The 21,548-nt window shown below is 38.4% G+C and overlaps 1 protein-coding gene across 3 annotated transcripts in view; it reads right to left on the bottom strand.

Annotated features, from left to right (window-relative positions):
• Sntg1 (syntrophin gamma 1) overlaps positions 1-21,548 on the bottom strand; it is a 624,894-nt gene that overhangs the window by 135,366 nt on the left and 467,980 nt on the right. For all 3 annotated transcript variants that reach the window (XM_055603535.1, XM_055603536.1, XM_055603537.1), the window contains one exon: positions 20,687-20,817. In XM_055603535.1, coding sequence (XP_055459510.1) covers positions 20,687-20,817 — 131 coding nt within the window. The remainder of the gene's footprint in view (positions 1-20,686; positions 20,818-21,548) is intronic.

The raw sequence follows: 21,548 nt of genomic DNA, 5'->3' as shown, positions 1-21,548 counted from the left end.
CAGGGATTCAGGTGTCTTTTGGGTATGGATAATATTACAATGTTGTTCTATACTGTTCAACTCCAGTGAGAAGCTGGCTCTAGAATTTGGCTATGTCTTCCACTCCTCTAGACCCAAACATGTTTGTTGAAATGTTTCCTACAAAATCTCTGTCTTGTATCAATCAGGCAGGCCACCTGACTATATGAAAGGAAAGCAAAAACAAAAAAAATAGACTATTCCTAATGGGAATTATTTCCACTCAGCTCATACTCTCTTTTTTGTTTGTTTGTTTGTTTCATTTAACCCTCTAAAACTTTTGCCGAAATATGAAACTTATCTTAAAATTTGAAAGACGATTATATAACCTTCTTGTACCTTAAGATTTGTAAGTCTGTTGAGTATCGTTAAAGATATAATAATTTTTAATCTTCATTCAAGGCAACATATTTGAAGTTTGTTTACAGTGTTCAATAACTCTTTGCTCTTTTAAAAAATGGTTAGATACCAGTTCTTCTAGATGTCAGCTTTATCTCAGAATGCTGGCATGGGATAAACAAAAATGTTTGTCTTTAAATGTTCTCAAATTTTATTGGGTCTGCATGTATCAGTGGTGTGATATGTGCAGAGATTCTTCTAGTAAATTTTCAAATACTAGTTTTCACTTTAAACAGAAGCATATGGAGATGTACATAACTGAGCTAACAGAATAAACCATTTCAGAACCCAGAAGAGTAGGTCTGAGAAATCCATTTTAAAGTGTCAACACAGAAAATGCTGCCAGGAGTTGAACAAAGTAAAAAAGCTTCAGAATGGAAACTGTCTCAAAAAAGAAATTAGCCCAGGTCACTTCCTGTCTTTGGTTGCTTCTCTATCTGACCAGAATTTGATGCCAATGTGACAGTCACTATCAGGAGCTGGCATCCTTAGTTGGGTCTTTAAAATATTACTTAAAAGCAATGAACAGAGGTTTAATGTCATGAGATAGGATCTGGATATGGTTTTGAAAAGACTAATTTAACAAAGATCTGTGTTATTCTAGATTAGGAATAACAGAGGCTCAAGAAACAGAGTGAATTAGGAGGCAAACAGATAAAAGAAAAATTAAAATATGGGGAAGGAGATAAGCAGTTAAAGTGCTAGGACCACAGATATGAGCACCAAAACCTGAGCTATTTCTATCAATTTTTATTAATTTATTTTTTATTAATGAAAATTTATTCATTTTGTATCCCAGCTGCAGCCCCTTCCCTTGTTCCCTCCTAATCCTACTCTTCCTCCCTCTTCTGCTCCCTCTTTCCTCCCCCACCCCACTGATAGGGGATGTCCTCTTTCCCTTTCCTCTGACCTTGCCTTTCAGGTCTCATCAGGACTAGCTGCATTGTCTTCCTCTGTGGACTGGTAAGGTTGCATCAGGGGAAGGTGATCAAAGAGCCAGCCACTGAGTTCATGTTAGAGACAGTTCCTGTTCTCCTTACTAGGGAACCCACTTGGATACTGAGTTGCCATGGGTTACATCTGTGCAGGGGTTCTAGGTTATATCCGTGCATGGTCCTTGGTTGGAGTATCAGCCTCAGGAAAGACCCGGGCCCAGATTTCTTGGTTCTGTTGCTCTTCTTGTGGAGCTCCCGTCCTCTCCAGGTCTTACTATCTCCCCACTTCTTTCATAAGATTCCCTGCACTCTGCCCAAAGTTTGGCTATGAGTCTCAGCATCTGCTTTAATACCCTGCTGGGTAGAGTCTTTCAGGGACCCTCTGTGGTAGGCTTCTGTCCTGTTTCTTGTTTTCTCCCTCTTCCAATGTCCATCCTGTTTATCTTTCTGAATGAGGATTAATCATCTTACCCTGGGTCCTCCTTCTTGCTTAGCTTCTTTAGGTGTACAGATTTTAGTATGTTTATCCTATATTATTTGTCTAATATCTGTTTATAAGTGGGTATATGCCATGGGTGTCTTTCTGCTTCTGGGATTCCTCACGCAGAATGATCTTTTCTAGTTCCCACCACTTGCCTGCAATTTTCATGATCTTCTTGTTTATGATGTAGGAAGACAATGGCCTAAAGAGTTTTTTACAAGCCTATGGAATAGCTCTCCTTATCTAATGTCTATTCAGAACAAAAGAAACTGACTTAAAAATGTGTATCTGGCCTCTTTTTTTTTTTTTTGGATAGTTTTGTAAACATTAACTATTTGGATAAACAGTCTCACAAGAAACTGATATTCTATAATGATGCATCATGAAAATTTTTTAAAAATGAGATTCTCAGTTGTTCTATGGGCTTCATTTATGATTTGATATTTTATTTCAGTATAAAAAGAGCTTCAATTTACAAATTATATTTTTAAATCTATGAATAAATACAGATTAATATAAATAATTAATATAAATAAATGTAAATTAATAGTCACCTTATAGAAAATCAAATTCTTTGAAATGCTTAGCACTATGTTCGTAGTCATGATAAAGAACAAATATCATTGACAGGTATGAACTTTATTTAACCTTCTGTATATGTTTTCAAGGTTAATCCTATAACAAGTAACTAAAAACAAGTAAAGCTCATTTAAAGGCAGATATGCTTAATAGATGACCTTCAAAAACTTTTCCAAGATCTGCTGAATATGACATTTAAAGTATTTAATGAAAACATCTTTCTGTGATTGACTAAAGTGTCAGCTCCTAGCTGTAGTTTAAGGTCCCCTCCAAAGAAGATGACTCTACCCAGACTGTGGTAAAACTAAGCAATGGACACAACTGCCCACATACCTCACCCACATCATGACCCCGATGAGCCTGTGGACAAGCAGGGGACTGGAGAATTGACTGCCTCTCTTAGCCTAATCAAGGTAGATCAGTCTCTCAAGTTCCTCACGCATGACATAAAAGGGTCTCTTGGATTTTTTGGATCTGGCAGCCAAAGGCTGATACTGCTCTGAGTAGCCATCAGAGAGACAATGCTAGACTGAAGCCACTGTGCCTCCATGGAGATTACTGAGGGTGCTGAAGAGGAGCCTGGGGTAACCAGGCAGGCAGCAGGTGAGCCCCTGTCGTTTTGCTGATACAGAGGACGCTCAGTTTATACATCCTGGTCATATGTATCCTCAGATGTCTTATGGTGTTGATGAAAAACTGTAGTTTTATCATAATACAGGTAGCTGAATCGTCAATGCATTTCATATATAAAAAGCAGAACTTGCTTTTGCTTTGGCTAGTAGGTCTTCTGGTAAGAAAATTAAAATTACAAAACAGGTTTTCATGTAACATTTTACTTTCCCTCTATTTAAAAGAATTTTGTTTTGCAAAGATGCTCTCAGTTTGTTACTTCAAACCACTTGTGACTCATGGTAAATGATTAAATGGAGAGAGGAAAAGGATTGAGATTTATACAAGTTATTATGGCATAAGAAAATAATTTTAAAGAAATAATAAAACATAAGGACAATTACGGAGTTAAGACTTTAAATGTCTGAAGCTTTAATGTGCTAATCAGTGGAGTCCTGATAAGCTATTAATCTGGCTACAATAAAGCACTGACAACTACTATAAGAGTCATAAGCTCAAACTTTTAAATTTCTTCTTTTCATGGTAACAAAAAATTCATCTCATCACTGTGTGTGTGTGTGTGTGTGTGTGTGTGTGTATGTATGTATCCAAACTTCTGGACAGAGGAAAGTATGTTAATGCTTTTAACCTTTTGGTTATATCATTATATCACTAACATCCTTTGGGTCCTAAATCTTTTACTATGACTCAAAGGTATGAGTCAATTCCTTTTTCTACAATTTGAATTTTTGCACAGATTATAATGTCAATGTTAAAAACTATTTCTTCCTTTTGTAAGCTTTAAATTCATGTAAGCTTTAGGGAATCGTAACTTGGACTCATCTGTCACTGGCCAAGTAGACTCCAGATAAGTATATCTAAAGGTTTTCTACCTACTACTTATTCCTGAGGGAGAAGTTCTAAACGTAAGATTTTGCTTTAAGTTCCCAACTTTAACCTCTTTCCCTAGTGTAAATCTGTCTCAGCAGATATTCACCGGAGTGACAGACATCGTACAGGCATAATCTGCAGACTATAAATTTCTCCAAAAGGCCCAGAGTTCTGGACTTGCTGAAAAATGATGTAAACAAGTTCAGCCAATGTGATTGTCCTTGTATCTTCAGCAAGGTCAGCCAACCAGATAATCCTGACGAATGACTCCATGGCCTGAATCTCCTCCTAGCCTGACTAGCATTCTAGCCTCTCTGGGACCTGATAATGACATCCTAATTCCATCTATGAAGCAATAACAGAAGATAGTATGTCACTCTCATCCTCACAAACAGAATTTTTAGGTCTAAAGCAAACACATCTCATAAGCCTGATTATACTTCCTCCACCATTGTCAAAGAAGACACCCTCCATTCCGTGATATATAACACCCAGGTCAAAGGTATCACAGGACAGCAACCAGGCTTCAGAGGAATGGAACATTACAGAGACTTGTGAAGGTCCATTAAAAATAAGACTGATGTGGATTATAGACTGATAATGTTGTTTTGTCCTAGTACATAGCCTTCTGCTCTTTCATGGGATATAAGTCTGGATCTTCCTTTAAAAGAAAATGCAAACTTGTCATAAAAATCTCACTGCTCCCCTATACCACTTTGTCAGGTGTAGATTCCTTATTTCACTTCCTAGTTACAACTGATTTGTTTGCAAGCTTTGATGGGTTGTGTTCTTATTTGCCTTTTTGGCAGGTGCCGCAATCCTTGGAATTCTGTATCTTGGTATCAGTGGTTCCCTGGATGTTTGTTTATGATTGTCCAGTAGGGAGAAAACATATATGCAGGAATATAAGCCTTTCCAGCCTCCATGTTTATTAAAAAATGTGCAATACCCCTCCTCATAACACTCATGCTTAAGCATAGGTTTAGGAATAGCATGACCCTGTGGATACAATTTGGTTTTTAAAAAAAAAAGAAAAGAAAAGAAACCACAGAAATATAAGAATATGTTTTTGCTTTAATCCCAGGTGCAAGGATAAGGGGCTGCTTCACTGTAGGTGACTGTGATTTGCCTCATGCTCCAGCAGAGGCATGATTTTGCCAGTTGAGAATAGTTTCTGCGATTGTGTGATGTTTGGAATTCTGGGCACTTTTCAGAATACAGAGAAATGCTAGAGCCCCAATAGGTAGGATGCTTGTCGATAGTTGGATGTTATTGGCTGTGGTTTGCTAGATATCCTGATGGCAAAGATCAAACTTGGCCCAAGAGGTTTGATGTCCCTAATCAGCAGGAGGTAGTCTAAGGATAAGGATGCCTCCCTTCTTATCCTTCTTTTTCCTCCTATCTAGTGTCAGCCATGGAGAAGGGTGGAAGAAAGAAGAACCCACAAATTAGAGAATACTGGCTACAAGTGGTGCCCAGGTGAAGGGCTAGGCAGGATGAGAAACTTGATTTCAAATGCTATAAAAGAAATGGCAGAAGACAAAAGAATAGATTAAAAAAAAACTCCAGGAAAAAAAAAAACTGTTGTGGCTGCTTCTGCTGGAAAATCCCCCCCACTTCCCCCTCCTACTTTGCTCCAAGAGAGAATTTTCTTCTCTCTCTCCTCTCTCTCTCTCTCTCTCTCTCTCTCTCTCTCTCTCTCTCTGCCTCTCTGTCTCAATCTGTCTTTCTTTCTCTTTGTCCTTCCTATATCCTGCTTCATAAAAGATTGACAGAATGGCAACAGGAAAAGTTGCATGTGGAGGTGGAAGCAATTGAGAGGCAAGAAATACTGGAAAAGGGAGAAATAAAAGGCTCAAACCAAATGATCAAAGAAAGTAGGAATTTTCCTCAGGAGGACTTCAGGAAACTACACACAGGCAGATCAAGACCCCACCTGGTGCCATGAACTTTTGGTTTACAGTTCCTTCAGCCCCTGGCTGCACAAGTAGTCAGGTAGGTAGCAGGAGGATTGGGGATGGGAGAGGAGAGGTCTCGAAAGGTGGTAGGGTCAGAAAGAAAAAGTTGAAACAACCTGTTTTGAAAGAAATGGCTAGAACCCACTAGAGGAGGGTATTAACCAAGACTGGAAGAGACTGGTAACAGCTGATCAGATGCCAGGCCACACCTGCAATGGTTAGCAGAGTGGAGGGAAGAAGCTACAAATATTGAATAGTGAAACAGAGCGAGGGGGATGAATATAGTAGAAGGTCATGGTACTTCTGATACACAAGAACAAATTCAATTTGATGATGCTACCATAAAACAACGTTGCTTAGCTGCACCCATCAGAATGGCTAAGATCAAAAACTACTCAAGCGACAGCACATGATGGTGAGGAAGTGGAGCGTGGAGAACACACTCCATTGCTGATGGGAGTGCAAACTTGTACGACCACTTTGGAAATCAGTCTGTTACTATTTTAGAAAATTGAAAATGGTTCTACCTCAAGACCCAGCTATACATAAGAGGTGGGACACCATAAAACAAGGACATTTGCTCAAGTATGTCCATAGCAGCTTTATTTGTAATAGACAGAAACTGGAAACTCAAATGTCCCTTCACTGAAGAATTGATAAAGAAAATGCGGTACATTTACACAATAACTCAGCTATTAAAAACAGGAAATCATAAAATTTGTAGGTAAATGGATGGAACTAGAAGAGATCATTCTGAGTGAGGTAACCTAGACCCAGAAATACAAACACGGTATATGCTCACTTATGAGCGGATATTAGCCATATAGTACAGGGTAACCATACTACAAGCCACAGACCCAAAGAAGCTAAGTAACCATGAGGGCCCAAGGGAGAATTCTTGATTCCCACTCAGAAGGAAAAACAAAATAAACATTGGAAGTGGACTAAGTGTGGGAACTGGGTGGGAGAGGGTGTGGAGAGGAGAATGAGGGTGGGAGTCAGATGTGGGGAGAGCAGGAGTGAGAGATGAGAAGGATCAGAGAGAGAAAGGAAACCAAAGAGGGGACATCTCTGAGACAAGATAGGCCCCTGAGAGGATATGGGGGGACTCTAGCTGAGACTCCTCGCAGGCAGCATTTCCAGTGGAGGGAGGGGGACACCAACCCATCAAGAATATCTTTGACCCGAAATTTATCCTGCCTACAAGATGTGCAGGGATAAAGATGGAGCAGAAATTGAGGGAATGGCCAATTAATGTCTGGTCCAACCTAAGACCCACCCCATAGGAAAAGCTAACCCCTGACGCTATTAATAATACTCTCTTATGCTTTCAGACAGAGCCTAGCAAAACTGTCCTGAGAGGCCCCACCAAGCAGCAAAGCAGCAGATCAAAACAGATGCGGATTCATCTCTGGGTCTCTTACGTTTTTCAGCTCTTCTACTAAAAAAAAAAAAAGTTTGTTGAAACTCTTCCAAGTATTTCCACACTTGAAATTCACCAACCTGATGTATGGGCTTCCCATGTCCTCCCCTAAGTCTAACCTGATGTGTTCGTGGACCTCTTCTTCCACACCTTTTTTTTTTCTAAGCTACAAGATTTAGCCTGGTCACACAGCAGTGTAGCAGCCTCGGCTGGCCTTTCCTACTTTTACTTGAGGCTTGGATCCATATCCTTCCTACTTATACACCACACAGCAGGGCTCTCCCATGTAATATCCAAGCTTTACACCCAGAATTCTCTTCTCCCCCACTCCCACCTTGGAACAGGAAACATTCTGTAGTAAAAACCCAATTATACCCACCTGACTGTGTCCTACCCAAGCTGCTTCTCACCTTTAGACCCAGTCCGCCCCAATTCCTTTCTTTTCCTCATCGTTGTTCCATTTATAACAAGCTTCATAGATAACGGAAGTCAACAATCCACATGCTAAGATTTCATCTCAGGAATGAATTCCAACAGTAAATCAAGCCAATATTTTCCCCCAAAAAATGTACCAGTAAAGATGTTTGCCAATGAGAATTATCTACATGAACTCTAGGACGCACAGAAATTAAATGATCATGACATCCTCAAAGACTTTAAGGAGTTTAAAGAAGACAAAAAGAAACAGCTTAATTAAACCAAAAAGTATACAGACGTCTAAAGGTAACAATAAAAGAAATATTATAAAATAAAAGATCAGGCCAGAATAGAACAAAACAAACAACAAAACAAAACAAAAAAACAAAAATAAGCATCAGAAACACATATATGCAAAGGTCCCATAAGGTTAAAAGAAAAAAAAAAAAAGTCTGACAAAACTTTATAAGAAAAAGTACCTTCAACACTCCATTATTCAGTGAGTGTATTTTCTGTTGGCCACATGCTACTAGCATGGGACCTGGTGAGGTGTTCGTATACCCAGTGAGATGCCACTGGTGAAAACTAGCTTTTCACTTGTAAGTATTATCAATTGGATATAGATTCTGGGTTACAGATTGGAGCTTGTGTGTACTTCCCCTTTCAGTGATGGCTCCTCATCCGGCCTAGACTTGTACAAGTCTTGTATATGCTGTCAAGTCTCTAAGTTGATATGTGAGTCAGTCCCACTGTGTTCTGAGAACTTGTTTGTTGTACTCCATTCTCTTTGGCTCTTCAGATCTTTCTGCCTCCACTTCCATACCATTCCCTCCACCCTAAGGAGGGTTTTCATGGAAAAGGCCCATTTAGTACTGACTGTTTTAAGATCTCTCTCTCTGCACGTTACCCAGCTGTGGGCCTTAGTATTTTTTTCCCATCAACGTCAAGAATAAGCTTTTCTGATTATGGCTGATGTGTCATTGATCTATGAACACAGCAGAATATAGTGAGCAAAACACTAGTATTTGTTTGCCTGAAGCCTCTGGCCTTCCTAGTCTCAGGTTCACAGTCACCAAAGCAGTGTTAGAGGGAGATTTCATCCTGTGGAATGGACCTTAAATCCCATCATATGCTTCTTGCTTGCTCCCACATGCTTTGCTTTACTTCTGCACCAGTACATCTGGGAGGAAGGTCACCATTATAGACAAAATGTTTTGTAACTGGGTTATGTTCACTTTTTTTTTTCTTTTGGTAGCCTGCAGATTACCTGCCAGTACCATGAATGCTATTCAGCAGGGCTGAAGTCTAGTCTTTTCCATGTTCAGTGAGCTGTGTTGGTGCAGGGGCCTTACCATCAGTTTGTGGAGAACAACCAATAAGAGTCTTGGCAAAAAGCTGAGTGATTTGGAACTTCCCAAGAGAAACTTTGGCCAAGAACTCAATGAGATGTAACCATTTCCTGAACTGGAGGCTTCATTTGTTGACTGGAGATGTTCAGTTAAGTCTTCAGCTCCCTCATTATTTGGTGACTTCATTTACTTCTCTCCTTCATATATGTATATGCTTTAGGAAGCTTATACTGTATTAGGTTTTCATATAACCAGTCAAATGACCCTTAGTTTTAGGTAATTTCTGTTTGTTTGTTTGTTTGTTTGTTTGTTTGTTTTTGCTTCCATTATTTCTCCTCTAATCCCATTTCATTCCCTCTCCCCACTTGATCCCATTCTATTTCTCCTTCTCCATCCATAACTAGCTGTTCTATTTCTTTTCCCACGAATATTCACCCTTCATCACTAGTCACTTACACTTTACATAATCCCTACAGATATATGGATTGTAGCTTTCTTATCAAAGGCTTAATAGCTAACATCCTCACATAAGCAAATACAAATGAGGTCTGGATTATATCATTCAAAGTGGTTTTTTGTTTTGTTTTGTTTTGTTTTGTCTCCACCTATTTACATGCAAATTTCATGTTTTTTTTTTTTTTAACAACTAAATACTCTCTGTGTGTAAATGTCCACATTTTCTTCATCTATAGGTCGGTATCTTGTCCATTCCAGTTTCTAGCTATTTTAATGCTGCTCTATTGTAACAATGAACTTGGTTGAGCAAATGACTCTGCGGTAGGATTAAGCAACCATGGGTAACTTCACATTGCATTTCTTAGTTGGCATTACCGCAAGCAATGGGTGAGTAGTCCCCTTACTCCACATCCTCATAAACTCTCACTTCCTTTACTGATCTTGGTCATTCTGACAGGTATAAGATGAAATAATAAATAGTTTTGATTTGCATTTCCATGATGAGTAGGTATATTGAACATGTCTTTAGGAGCTCCTCCACCATTTATGTTTACTCTTTTGATCTTTCTCTGTTTAGACCCATACTTCCTTTTATATTGGGTTATTTGATCATTTTTTTGATGCCCAGTTTTTGAGCTCCCCATGTATTTGAGATATTAGCCCTCTATTGAATGTATAGATGATAAAAATATATTTCCCATTCTGTAGCTTGTTGCTTTGCTCAAACGATAGTGTTTTTTTTTTTTCCCCGTGCAGAAGCTTTGCAGTTTCACGAGGTCAACTTATTGTTGTTCTTAGTGTCTGTGCTATTGGTGTTCTGTTCATAAAGTTTTATTCTGTGCCAATGAGTTCAATGCATTTCCCACTTTCTCTTCTATCAGGTTCAGAGTTTCTGGCCTTACATTGAGATCTTTGACCTATTTGAAGTTGAGTTTTCTGCAGGGTAATACATATACATCTATTTGTACTCTTCCATATTTGGCCACCCAGTTTGATAAGTACCACTTTTCTGAATATGATGGGTTTGTAACACTGTGTATTGCTGGTTTCTTTACCAAAAAAATTAGGAGTCCATAGGTGTGTGGACTTTATTTCTTTAATCATGTCTGAGTCTTTAATTCGATTGTAATGATCAGCTTGTCTGGATTTCTGACACATCCACGCTATTCCCATTGCTTTAGTTATGCTTTAAAACTTTAAACTAGAGGTGGTAATACCTCTATTATTATTGTTATTATTATTATTATTATTATTATTATTCAAGATTGCTTTAGCTATTTTGTTTTATTTGGGGGAGTTTCCACATGAAGCTGAAAAATGTCCTTTCAATTTACGTGAAAAACTGTGTTGGAATTTTAATGCAGATTACATTGAATCTGTAGTTGATAAGCTTTGGTGGAATGGCTGTTTTCACTGTATTAACTCTGATTCTTGAGAGTATTATCTTTTAAAATTTCCTGATATCTTCTTCAATTTATTTTTCTTCAGTGTCTTAAACTTTGTGTTATACAAGTCTTTTACTTGTTTATCTGGATCATTTTTTGTTTTTGTTTTTGAGTCTATTTTGAAAGATATTATTTCCTTGATTTCTTTCTCAGTCTATTTGTCATTTTTATTTAGAAGGCTAATGGTTTATTTTTTGTGTGTGTGTGTGTGTGTGTGTGTGTGTGTGTGTGTGTGTGCTAATTTTGCATCCAGAACTTTGCTAAATGTGCTTATTAGCTGTAGAAGTTTCCTAGTAGAATTTTTTGGGTGACTTATTGTGCTATCATATAATGTACAAATAGATACTTTGACGTCCTTTTTTTCGATTCGTATCCCTTTGATCTCCCGTTGTTTTATTTCTCTAGCTTAGATTTGACGTTCTATATGCTTTGTAAGGAGTGGGCCGCCTTATATTGTTCTTTAGATAGTGAAATACTTTAAGTTTATCTCCATTTAAATTATTGTTGGCTATGGTCTTCCATTAAATCATCTTTGTTACATGGAGGCATATGTCCCTGCACCATTAGTCCCTCCATGACTTTAATATAAATGGATGTTGGAACTTGCCAAAGGCCTTTTCTGCATCTAATGAGATGATCATGTGGTTTGGTCTTTCAGTCTCTTTACATGATTTATTACATTTACTAATTTCTGTACATTCACCCATCCCAGTATCCTTGGGATAACGCCTATTTGATCAAGGTGAATAATCCTTTGGATATGTTCTTCTGTCAATCTGCCACTACTTTATTGAGAACTTCTGCATCTATGTTCATAATGGAAACTGCTATTTAATTCTCTTTTTTGTTGTTGTGTATTTATGTGGTTTAGATGCCAGGATTGAATCTGGGTTGAATCATCTGGTCCTGGGTAATTTTTGAAAGGAAGATTTAATTATTGTTTCTGTTTCACTATGGAATGTAGGTCTGTTTAAATTGCTAATCTGATCTTGATTTAATTTTGGTAAGTGGTATCTATCAGAGTATGTGATGATGAGAGAGTCCACAGGAGGGATGATTGCAGGTCTGCCAAGAGAATCTGTGGACTCCCCGTGGAATGGAGGAAGAAAAGAAAGGGAGGCCCTAACAGGTCACAAGTCCTCTGCATCTGCAAGAGGACAGGGTAGGAGACTGGAGAACTGCAATTGGTGAAAGAAAAGGAGAGTGGGAGGGAGCCACGGGGGTGGGGGAGGATACACAGTGAGTAAAGTATAATTAATAAAAAATAAAAATAAAATAAAATAAAATAAAATAAAATAAAATAAATAAATACATCTAAAGAAAAATAAAAGAAAGAAAAGGAGAGTGCAGATTGCCTATCTGTTTCCCTTGCTGGAGTGGCCAATGGATTTTCAAGGGGAGAATTTCTCAGCTGTTAATGACTGAGACAAAGGGATGGGGTAAGAGAAGAAGGCTATAGGAGAAGACATACACATATACTCTCCTGGGAATGGGGGCAAAGAAGAAGGAGAGGCAGCATTAGGTTGTCTGTATCAAAGCTCTGAATAATGCAGGAAATTGGAATTTGAGGATGAGGAAGGTGAAGTCCACATGCCTGATTCTCTGGCATGCATGGCTGGCAATTTCAAGGGAGAGACGGTGCTCAAGAGTTTGTGACTGAGACAAAGGGATGGGGTGAGTGAGGAGTGTATTTATGCACGAAACCATATTTTTTGTATTTTGTCATAGGATTATTGATGAATCTCATTCAATATTCTTAACTTCCAGAGTTTAAATAGAATAGAACAAATGATGTTCCTGCCAAATAATAAAGTAATCGATGGATTTCTGCTTGATTAACACTCATCAAAATACGCTAATAACTAAGAGTATAGAGAAAAACACAGCCTGGAGACAAATATCAGTTGCCTGGCAGTTGTGAAACTCTGAGTGTGATTCTACATATGCTCCCAAAGAAATGAATGCTACAGTTTCAAATGCACATGGTTTTGCATGTGTGAATTTTACATACAATGACAATAAGGATTAAACAAGGTAAAATACCATGGAACAATCCCATAACCTCTGCTTCTTACTGGAACACCCTCTGCATGTGATATTCTGACATGCTTCAGAGTTTTAAGATGGTACATCTTAATAAGGATCTTCAGAAGATAAGAAATAATAATAATCTCTGACAAAAATTAGACTGTGATGTGTCAGTCAACATAACAATAAAGGACAGAGAAACACTTGATTTGCAATTAAATCTGACAAGTGTTACATCACTGATATATATATATATATATACATATATATATATATATATGTTTATGATGTCTTAGCTTTGTAGGCAGAACACCAGACATTTGTGTGTCACTGTGTGTAGCTATTTATTCTTCCTCCTTATGGAGGAAACGGACTTATGATTTCAGCAGCATAGTCTGTGAACTCCAGGGAAGGAGGCTTTCAATTAGAGTTTACTGGGAGAATAAGCGAATGGTAAATTAGCTCTTGGATCTGAATTGCTGTAAAAGTCTATTATGAACAATGTTTTGTTTGTCATTGCTTGTGACCACTGTGTAAACAAGTATAATTAATTCAGTAGCTAAAACTCATTGTGATGAGGAATCATGAAAATAAAATTATAGAGTCATTTGGACTCATATAATTATTTTTTGATAGAAATTATGTAATAGAAATGATACAAACATTTATATTATATAACTGCCTATTTTTTAAAAGAAAATAACTAAATGAAGTAAATGTCCACTTAAAAAAAGCAGGTCTTAATGCAAATATTAGAAGAATACTTATAGCAGAAATTTCAGAGTCCAGTGAATAATGAAGAAAAATCAGATAGATTACTAGCAGGGCATATTTAAATAAACAGACTTATGAGAGAAGTAGTATATCTTCAGCAAACTGAAATATGTGTCACTAAAATTTTACAAAATATTGAAAAGGCAAAAATGTTCAGACTTCAGTATGATAAAAGTCTCCAATTTCTAAAAAAAAAAAAAAGTAATATTAATGTATTATATTACACTAAAAACTATGCTAGTATGAAGTTCAGGACAAATGAAAATAGAAATAAAAATAAAACAAATAAAAGCCCAAGATAGAAAAAATTAAGTATTATAAGTAATTACTTATAAAATTAAGGGGAAATGAAATATATTGTTACAGTTAATTTGTAGAGAGAAATAACTTTTCTTTAATCATATAAAGGCCTCACAGTTGTAAACAGTAAAAACAAACAACTTAGCAAATATAGGAATGGAGCAAAGACAAAAATCAGACATTTAATCAAAGTGGAATTTTCTGTTGACAAATATGAGCAAAAGGTGTTTAAGATCACTAGAATGTGCATATTGTGAGGCCTGTCATCACATCCACTGGAATGAAAAGGCATGAACAAAGTCAAGTCTGGCAATGATGTTGAGAACCAGTGAATTCACTAACCTGACATGTGCACAGTGATGGTAGAAAGACTCACCAAAACACAGAGCCATTTTTCCAAAGAAATTATCATTTATAAAATCTCCACGTCACTATTCATACCATTTGCGTGTTTTACCATTAAGTTCATCAGAAAACCCAAGGTCTTAAAATTAATCATTATTGACAATAGAAACTCCAAGCAATCTATGAGGTTGACCCTAGCTAAGCCTCCTAGTAATGAGGGATACAAAACCTGAAATAGCTATTTCCGGTAACCAGAACAGACTTCCAATGGAGGTGTTGGGACACCAATCCAACCACAAAACCTTTAGCCTATATTTTTCCCGACTACAAGATGTGCAGAAAAAAGGTAAAGCAGAAAACTACTTGGTTACTGAGCTACCACAGGCCACATCTGAGCAGAAGTTCTAGGTTATATCCATAGATGGTCCTTGGTTGAGTGTCAGTCTCAGAAAAGACCCTGTGCCCGGATATATTTGGTCCTTGTAGAGCTCCTATCCTTTCCATATCATACTAACTCCCCTTCTTTCATATGATTCCCTGCACTCTGCCATGGTTTGGTTATGAGTCTTAGTGTCTGCTTTGAAACACTGCTAGGTAGAGTCTTTCAGATGCCTTTTGTGGTAGACTCCTGTCATATGTTCAATGCACATCCCATTTGTCTTTCTAAATGAGGATTGATCATCTTCGCCTGTGTCCACTTTCTTGACTATTTCTAACAGGATCTCAAGGGCAGGCTCTTTGACCCCTCCCCCAGGGGAGGAGCAGTCCTGTTAGGCCACAGAGGAGGCCTTTGCAACCAGCCCTGAAGATACCTGATAAAATAGGGTCAAATGAAAGGGGAGGAGGTCCTCCCCTATCAGTGGATTTGGAAAGGGGCAGGGAGGAGACCAGGGAGGGAGTGTGGGGTTGGGGAGGGAATGAGGGAGCAGGATACAGCTGGGACACAGAGTTAACAAAATGTAACTAAAAAGAAAAATAAAATTTAAAAAAAAAAGGTAAAGCAGAAATTGATGGAGTGGCCAACCAATGACTGGCCCAGCTTGAGACCCATGCCACGAGTGAAAGCCCACCTGTGACACGATTAATGAGATTCTGCCATGCTTGCAGACAGGTGCCTAGCATAACTGTCATCTGAGAGACTTCACCCAGCAACTGATGGAAACAAATGCAAAGACCCACAGCCAAACATTAGGCAGAGTTTGGGGGATCCTGCGGAAGAGGAGAATGAAGTATTGAAGGAGCATGAGGGGTTCAGGACACCACAAGGAAATCTACAGGTCAAATAACCTAGGCCCATCAGTGCCCATAGAGACTGAACCACCAACTAGGGAGAAACCATGGGACAGACCTAGGCCCTCTGCCCATATGTAACAGTTGTGCAGCTTGGTCTTCATGTGGAACCCCTAACAACGGAAGCAGGACTGTCTGACTCTGTTGCCTACCTTTGAATCCCTTTACCCTAACTTAACTGCCTTGTTCAGTCACAATAGGAATAGAGGCCCTACTCCTACTACAACTTGATATGCCAAGACTGGTTGGTATCCTTGGGAGGCCTATCCTTTCCTGAGGAGGAAGGGAGGACTGAAGGATAGAGGATGGGGAGAAGAGCTGGAGGGACTAGGAGGAGAGAAAGGAAGGGAAGCTGAGATTGGACTGTTAAATGAATAAATAAATAAATTAATTAATTAATAAAAGAGAGCTAACATGAATAAGGTCATTATTTCAAAAAAAAATAAAACTACTTTGAAAAGAAAAAATAGAGGGAGTATTGAACCGTTGAAAAAGAAAGCTACCTTAACAAATCTCCAGTAAATTATATGAAGCAGCATGTGATCCAATAAGGCTACATGGTAAATGAGTCTATTAACAGAATGTCATCCAAATGATGAAATAATAGAGACAAAGAACAGATTTGCAATTATGGGACTTAGAAACAGTAAAGGCAGTAGGGCAAAGAAATGCAATAATGTTATGAAAGAAAACAGTGGTTTTATAGGATAAAGATGTTTGATGTCTTGACTGTACATGTACATACAGAAATATGTACAGGAAACATTAAAACATATGCAACTATGGGCAGACATTTTAGAAAACTAAGAATTATTGAAAGAAAGGAGAAATATATGGACATTTACCAGTGAATAGCAATCTGGTTATTAACATGAGTACAATATAGATAAACTACATTTGAAGGAAAGAAAATAGACATAGAAGCTTTCCCAAAACTAAACAAGCAGTTTTAAATTTTAATGTGTCCTATAACATAATACTAAATATATAGAGCCAATTCATACAAACTAAAGATAGAAATACATAGATGAATCATCAAAATGAAGGGCTCTGACTCAGCCACTCCATATCTTACATCCATAGTGGGAAATCATCACTTACAATGCAGAGGATCAGAATACTCATAAATGAATATGCTCAAGTTAAAATATGTAGAGCTTTGCAACAAAATGATAAAGCCTCTGCTTTTATAAAAACATGTGGCTGGCTTCAGTGGCACACACCTTTGGTCCCAGCACTGGAGAGGCAGAGGCGGGCAGCTCTTTGTCAGTTCAAGGCCAGCTTGGCCTACAGAGAGTTCCAGGACAGCTAGGTCTACATGGAAAAATCCCTGTTTCAAACAAACAAATAAATAAATAAATAAATAAACAAACAAATAAATAAATAAATAAATAAAAATAAAACAAAACACTGCCAACAACAAAAACAGGTGGAGTATTTCTTCAAATAATGTACCTTCTGAGAAAACTTGCCTTCAACAAATATCACAGGATTAAAATTATTCAGCATGAAATCATGCTAGAAAGCCAAATTAAAAAAAAATGCTTAAAATTTCTAAGTCCTTTGAAATCTTGAAGTACACCACTCTCTACCTACCTAACCTATGGTTTAAAAGTATCTAGCAGATGAAATGATTATCTATCCAAGTTAATTTTAAATACTGACAAGGAAAAAGTGGCTGCATTCTTCTAAGATTTCCTAAGTCAACTACAGATGCTTGGCATACGGCAATCACTACAAGGTGGACAGGAAAGCCCAATAAATCAAGGGATGTTGGCACTGAGCAATCATAAGATGGAAGTTCCCCCGGGTTTCCATTTTGTACCCATCCTGTGGCAGGCCTAGAAGATGCCTCACACACTGGAATACCACAAACTACATAAATAACATTTCTGAGCTCAATGACAGAAAGAGATATCAACCAACCAGATGTCCATCTTTGGAGCCTGACTGACCCAGAGAGCAGCTACCAGCTGTGTGTGTTTGAGCTGATTATGGGCTTCAGTGGAAATAGATAGAAAGCCTTCTTTCCAGAGATGCTCCTCAGAACCTGAGTCATCTCTCTCTCTCTCTCTCTCTCTCTCTCTCTCTCTCTCTCTCTCTCACACACACACACACACACACACACACACATACACACGCACACAAAGCATAAGGCAAAATATTGAACCAAGAAACAAGCAAAATAAATCAAGGATAAAAAAGCAGAAACTTTTGATTTAAAATCTATGGAAAGAAGGCTTTTGACAAAGCCCCACTTGAGAATTTGATCATAGCCATTCTGATGGGTGAAAGGAGAAATCTCAGGGTCATTTTGATTTGCATTTCCCAGATGACTAAGGATGTTGAGCATTTCTTTAAGTGTTTCTCTGCCATTCAATATTCCTCTGTTGAGAATTCTCTGTTTACCTCTGTACCCCATTTTCTTTAATTGGATTACTTGTTTGTTGATGTTTAACTTCTTGAGTTCTTTATATATTCTGGATATTAGCCCTGTCAGATATAGGTTTGGTGAAGATCCTTTCCCAATCTGTAGGCTGTCGTTTAGTTATGAAGACAGTGTCCTTTGCTTTACAGAAGCTTTTCAGTTTCATGAGGTCCCATTTATTGATTGTTGGTCTTAGAGCTTGTGCTGTTGGTGTTCTGTTCAGGAAGTTGTCTCCTGTGCTAATGAGTTCAAGGCCCTTTGGCACTTTTTCTTCTAACCGATTTAGTGTGTCTGGTTTTATGTTGAGGTCTTTGATCCAGTTGGATTTTAGTTTTGTGCGGAGTGATAGGTATGAATCTATTTGCATTTTTCTACATGTAAGCATCCAGTTAGACCAGCACCATTTGTTGAAGATGCTGTCTTTTTTCCATTGAATGAAAAAAAAATTTGAAAAATGGTTTCTTTGTAAAAAATCAAGTATCCATAAGTGTGTGGGTTTATTTCTGGGTTTTCTATTTGATTCCATTGATCCACCATTCTGTTTCTATGCCAATACCATGCAGGCTTTATTATTATTGCTCTGTAGTACAGCTTGAGATCTGGGATGGAGTTACCTCAAGATGATCTGTTGTTGTACAGAATTGTTTTAGCAATTTTGGGTTTTTTGTTTTTCCATATGAACTTGAGAACTGTTCTTTGAAGGTTTGTAAAGAATTGTTTTGGTATTTTGATGGGAATCAAGTGATAATACTTGCTAGAGAGGAAGTGAAGAAAGAGGAACCCTCCTCCATTGCTGGTGGGAATGTAAACTTGTACAACCACTTTGGAAATCAATCTGGCACTTTCTCAGCCAATTAGGAATAGCGCTTCCTCAAGATCCAGCTGTACTACTCATAGGCATATATTCAAAAGATCCTCAAGTACACAACAGGGACATTTGCTCAACCATGTTTGTAGCAGCTTTATTCATAATAGCCAGAACAGGAAACAACCCAGATGCTCCTCAAATGAGGAATGGATACAGAAATTGTGATACATTTGTACAATGGAATACTACTCAGCAATTAAAAGCAAGAAAATCATGAAATTTTTAGAAATTTGTAGTGGGACCTAGAAAAAATCATCCTGAATGTGGTGACCCAGAAGCAGAAAGACACATGGTATATACTCACTTATAAGTGGATATTAGACATATAATATGGATAAATATACTAAAATCTGTACACCTAAAGAAGCTAAGCAACAAGGAGGACCCTGGGTAAGATGGGTCAGAAAGGCAAATGGGATGGACATCGGAAGAGGGAGAAAACTGGAAACAGAACAGGAGCCTACAACATAGAACCTCTGAAAGACTCTACCCAGCAGGGAGGGTATCAAAGAAGATGCTGTGACTCATAGCCAAACACTGGGCAGAGTGCAGGGAATCTTACAAAAGAAATGGGAGATAGAAAGACCTGGAAAGGACAGGAGCTCCACAAGGAGAGCAACAGAACCAAAACTTCTGGGCACAGTGGTCTTTTCTGAGACTGGTACTCCAACCAAGGACCATGCATGGAAATAACCTAGAACCACTGCACAGATGTAGCCCATGGCAGCTTTTTGTCCAAGTGGGTTTTCTAGTAAGGGGAATAGGGACTGTCTCTGACATGAACTCAGTGGCTGGTTCTTTGATCACCTCCCCCTGAAGGGGGAGCAGCCTTGCCAGGCCACAGAGGAAAACAATGCAGCCACTCCTGATGAGACCTGATAGGCTAGGGTCAGATAGAAGGGGTGGAGGACCTCCCCTATCAGTGAACTTGGAGAGGGGCATGGGAGGATATAAGTGAGGGAGGGTGGGATTATGAGGGAGTGAGGGAGGGGGCTATAGCTGGAATAAAAAAAAATGAATAATCTGTCATTAATTAAAAAAAAGTAAATATAAAAGGACTTGGAAGGGGGCAGGGAGGAGCTGAGGGAGGGAGAGTGGGATTGGAAAGGAAAGAGGGAGGGGATACAGCTGGGATACAAGTAAATGACCTGTGATTAAAATAAAAATAAAACAAAATAAAGCTAAAAATGAAAGCCCTAAATCTCCTATTGAATTACAATTCATTCCACATCCCTATCAATACTGAGCATCATGAAAAGAGGTAAAGTAAACCCATTTTCATTTAAGAAAATAATAATGTGAGCGTGGTAGATGAGGCTACAGAAGTGTGGGGCGTTACTCAAAGTCCTGTGTTAGATTCTTAACACCACTCAAAAGGATAAATATGTATGTGCTGCACAACTACTTTGAAAATGAAACAAGTCATTAACATTAACTCAAGAAAAATACAGATTCCAATATAGTTTTACACACACCAGATCCGTTGCAATTGCCTATGACAGAATCAGGATTTCCACTGGTTTCGGTCCCATATTTATCACATTCTACAGGTTCTACAATGGGAGGGCGTTCCTTTTAAACTGTCTTTCGTACTTTCAAAAACTTGCTAGGATAAGAATGGCACGGTACATTATGATGAAAATTTGCGCATTGGCCTCCCTTTTCCATCAGAGTTTAAAACCCACAGACTCACCGGCTCAGGTCAGTCCCGGGCACGTACTGGGAGAAGCGGGCGTGCAGTAGGGGAATGAGCCTGAGATCACACCACCGCTTCTCCCATCGCAGGCCTGGAGATGTGGGCCACGAGGAGCAGGAAAGCGTGTCCTGAAAAGAGCAATACGTTCAGGTTTGTGCTTCTTTGTATACGCAGACCTATCATTGGGGGGGGGGGGATGTTAATTTTTTTCTGAATGTTTTGAATAGTGTTATAGGCCTAAGTAACGCCCACTCTTCAGCCCAGGTCTTTACTTCAAAATGTCATTATTAGCAGAGCTCTGTAAAAAGATTACAACAAACTCACCATGGAAGCACGTGAAGTTTATGGAGGAAGGGGAAGAAAAGCATGAAAGAGTAGAATCTGTCCACGAATGGAAGAAATGAGCAACATTACCATAGCGGAGAAGCAACAAAAATCGCATGGAAATGAAGTGACTTGTCTAATAGACTAAGAGTTTTGCGGGCCTGCAGGGCTCCAATCACAATCATATTCGCAAATACATTTTAAAGGCCACAGCGTATATGTAGACTGAGCACTTTCCTTTTGAATCTTGTAAGTACTTCTCAATTAGCTAACACTCCTGTAAAAATCTTTAATGTCCTTCTGTGAGAAATCTTGATCACTGTTTTCATTTCAGTTTCAAAACGTTTAGGTTCCTCTATGTTGCTTTCATGTCTTATCAAGGACATGGGTGCTGCTTTATAATTATAGGTGCTTCTGGATTAGTTAGAGATTAAAATACTTTCTGCTAATTTTTGAGATTATAATTATAAAATTCTCCTCTTCCCTTCAAACTCTTCTGTGCACCCCATCCTTCACTCATTCAATTCATAGTCTG

Source organism: Psammomys obesus, unplaced genomic scaffold (assembly GCF_907164565.1).
Source record: "Psammomys obesus unplaced genomic scaffold, mPsaObe1.curated_primary_1811, whole genome shotgun sequence".
Taxonomy (NCBI): Eukaryota; Metazoa; Chordata; class Mammalia; order Rodentia; family Muridae; genus Psammomys; species Psammomys obesus.
Note: the sequence above shows the minus strand (reverse complement) of the source record. Positions and strands in the feature narration are given on the sequence as shown.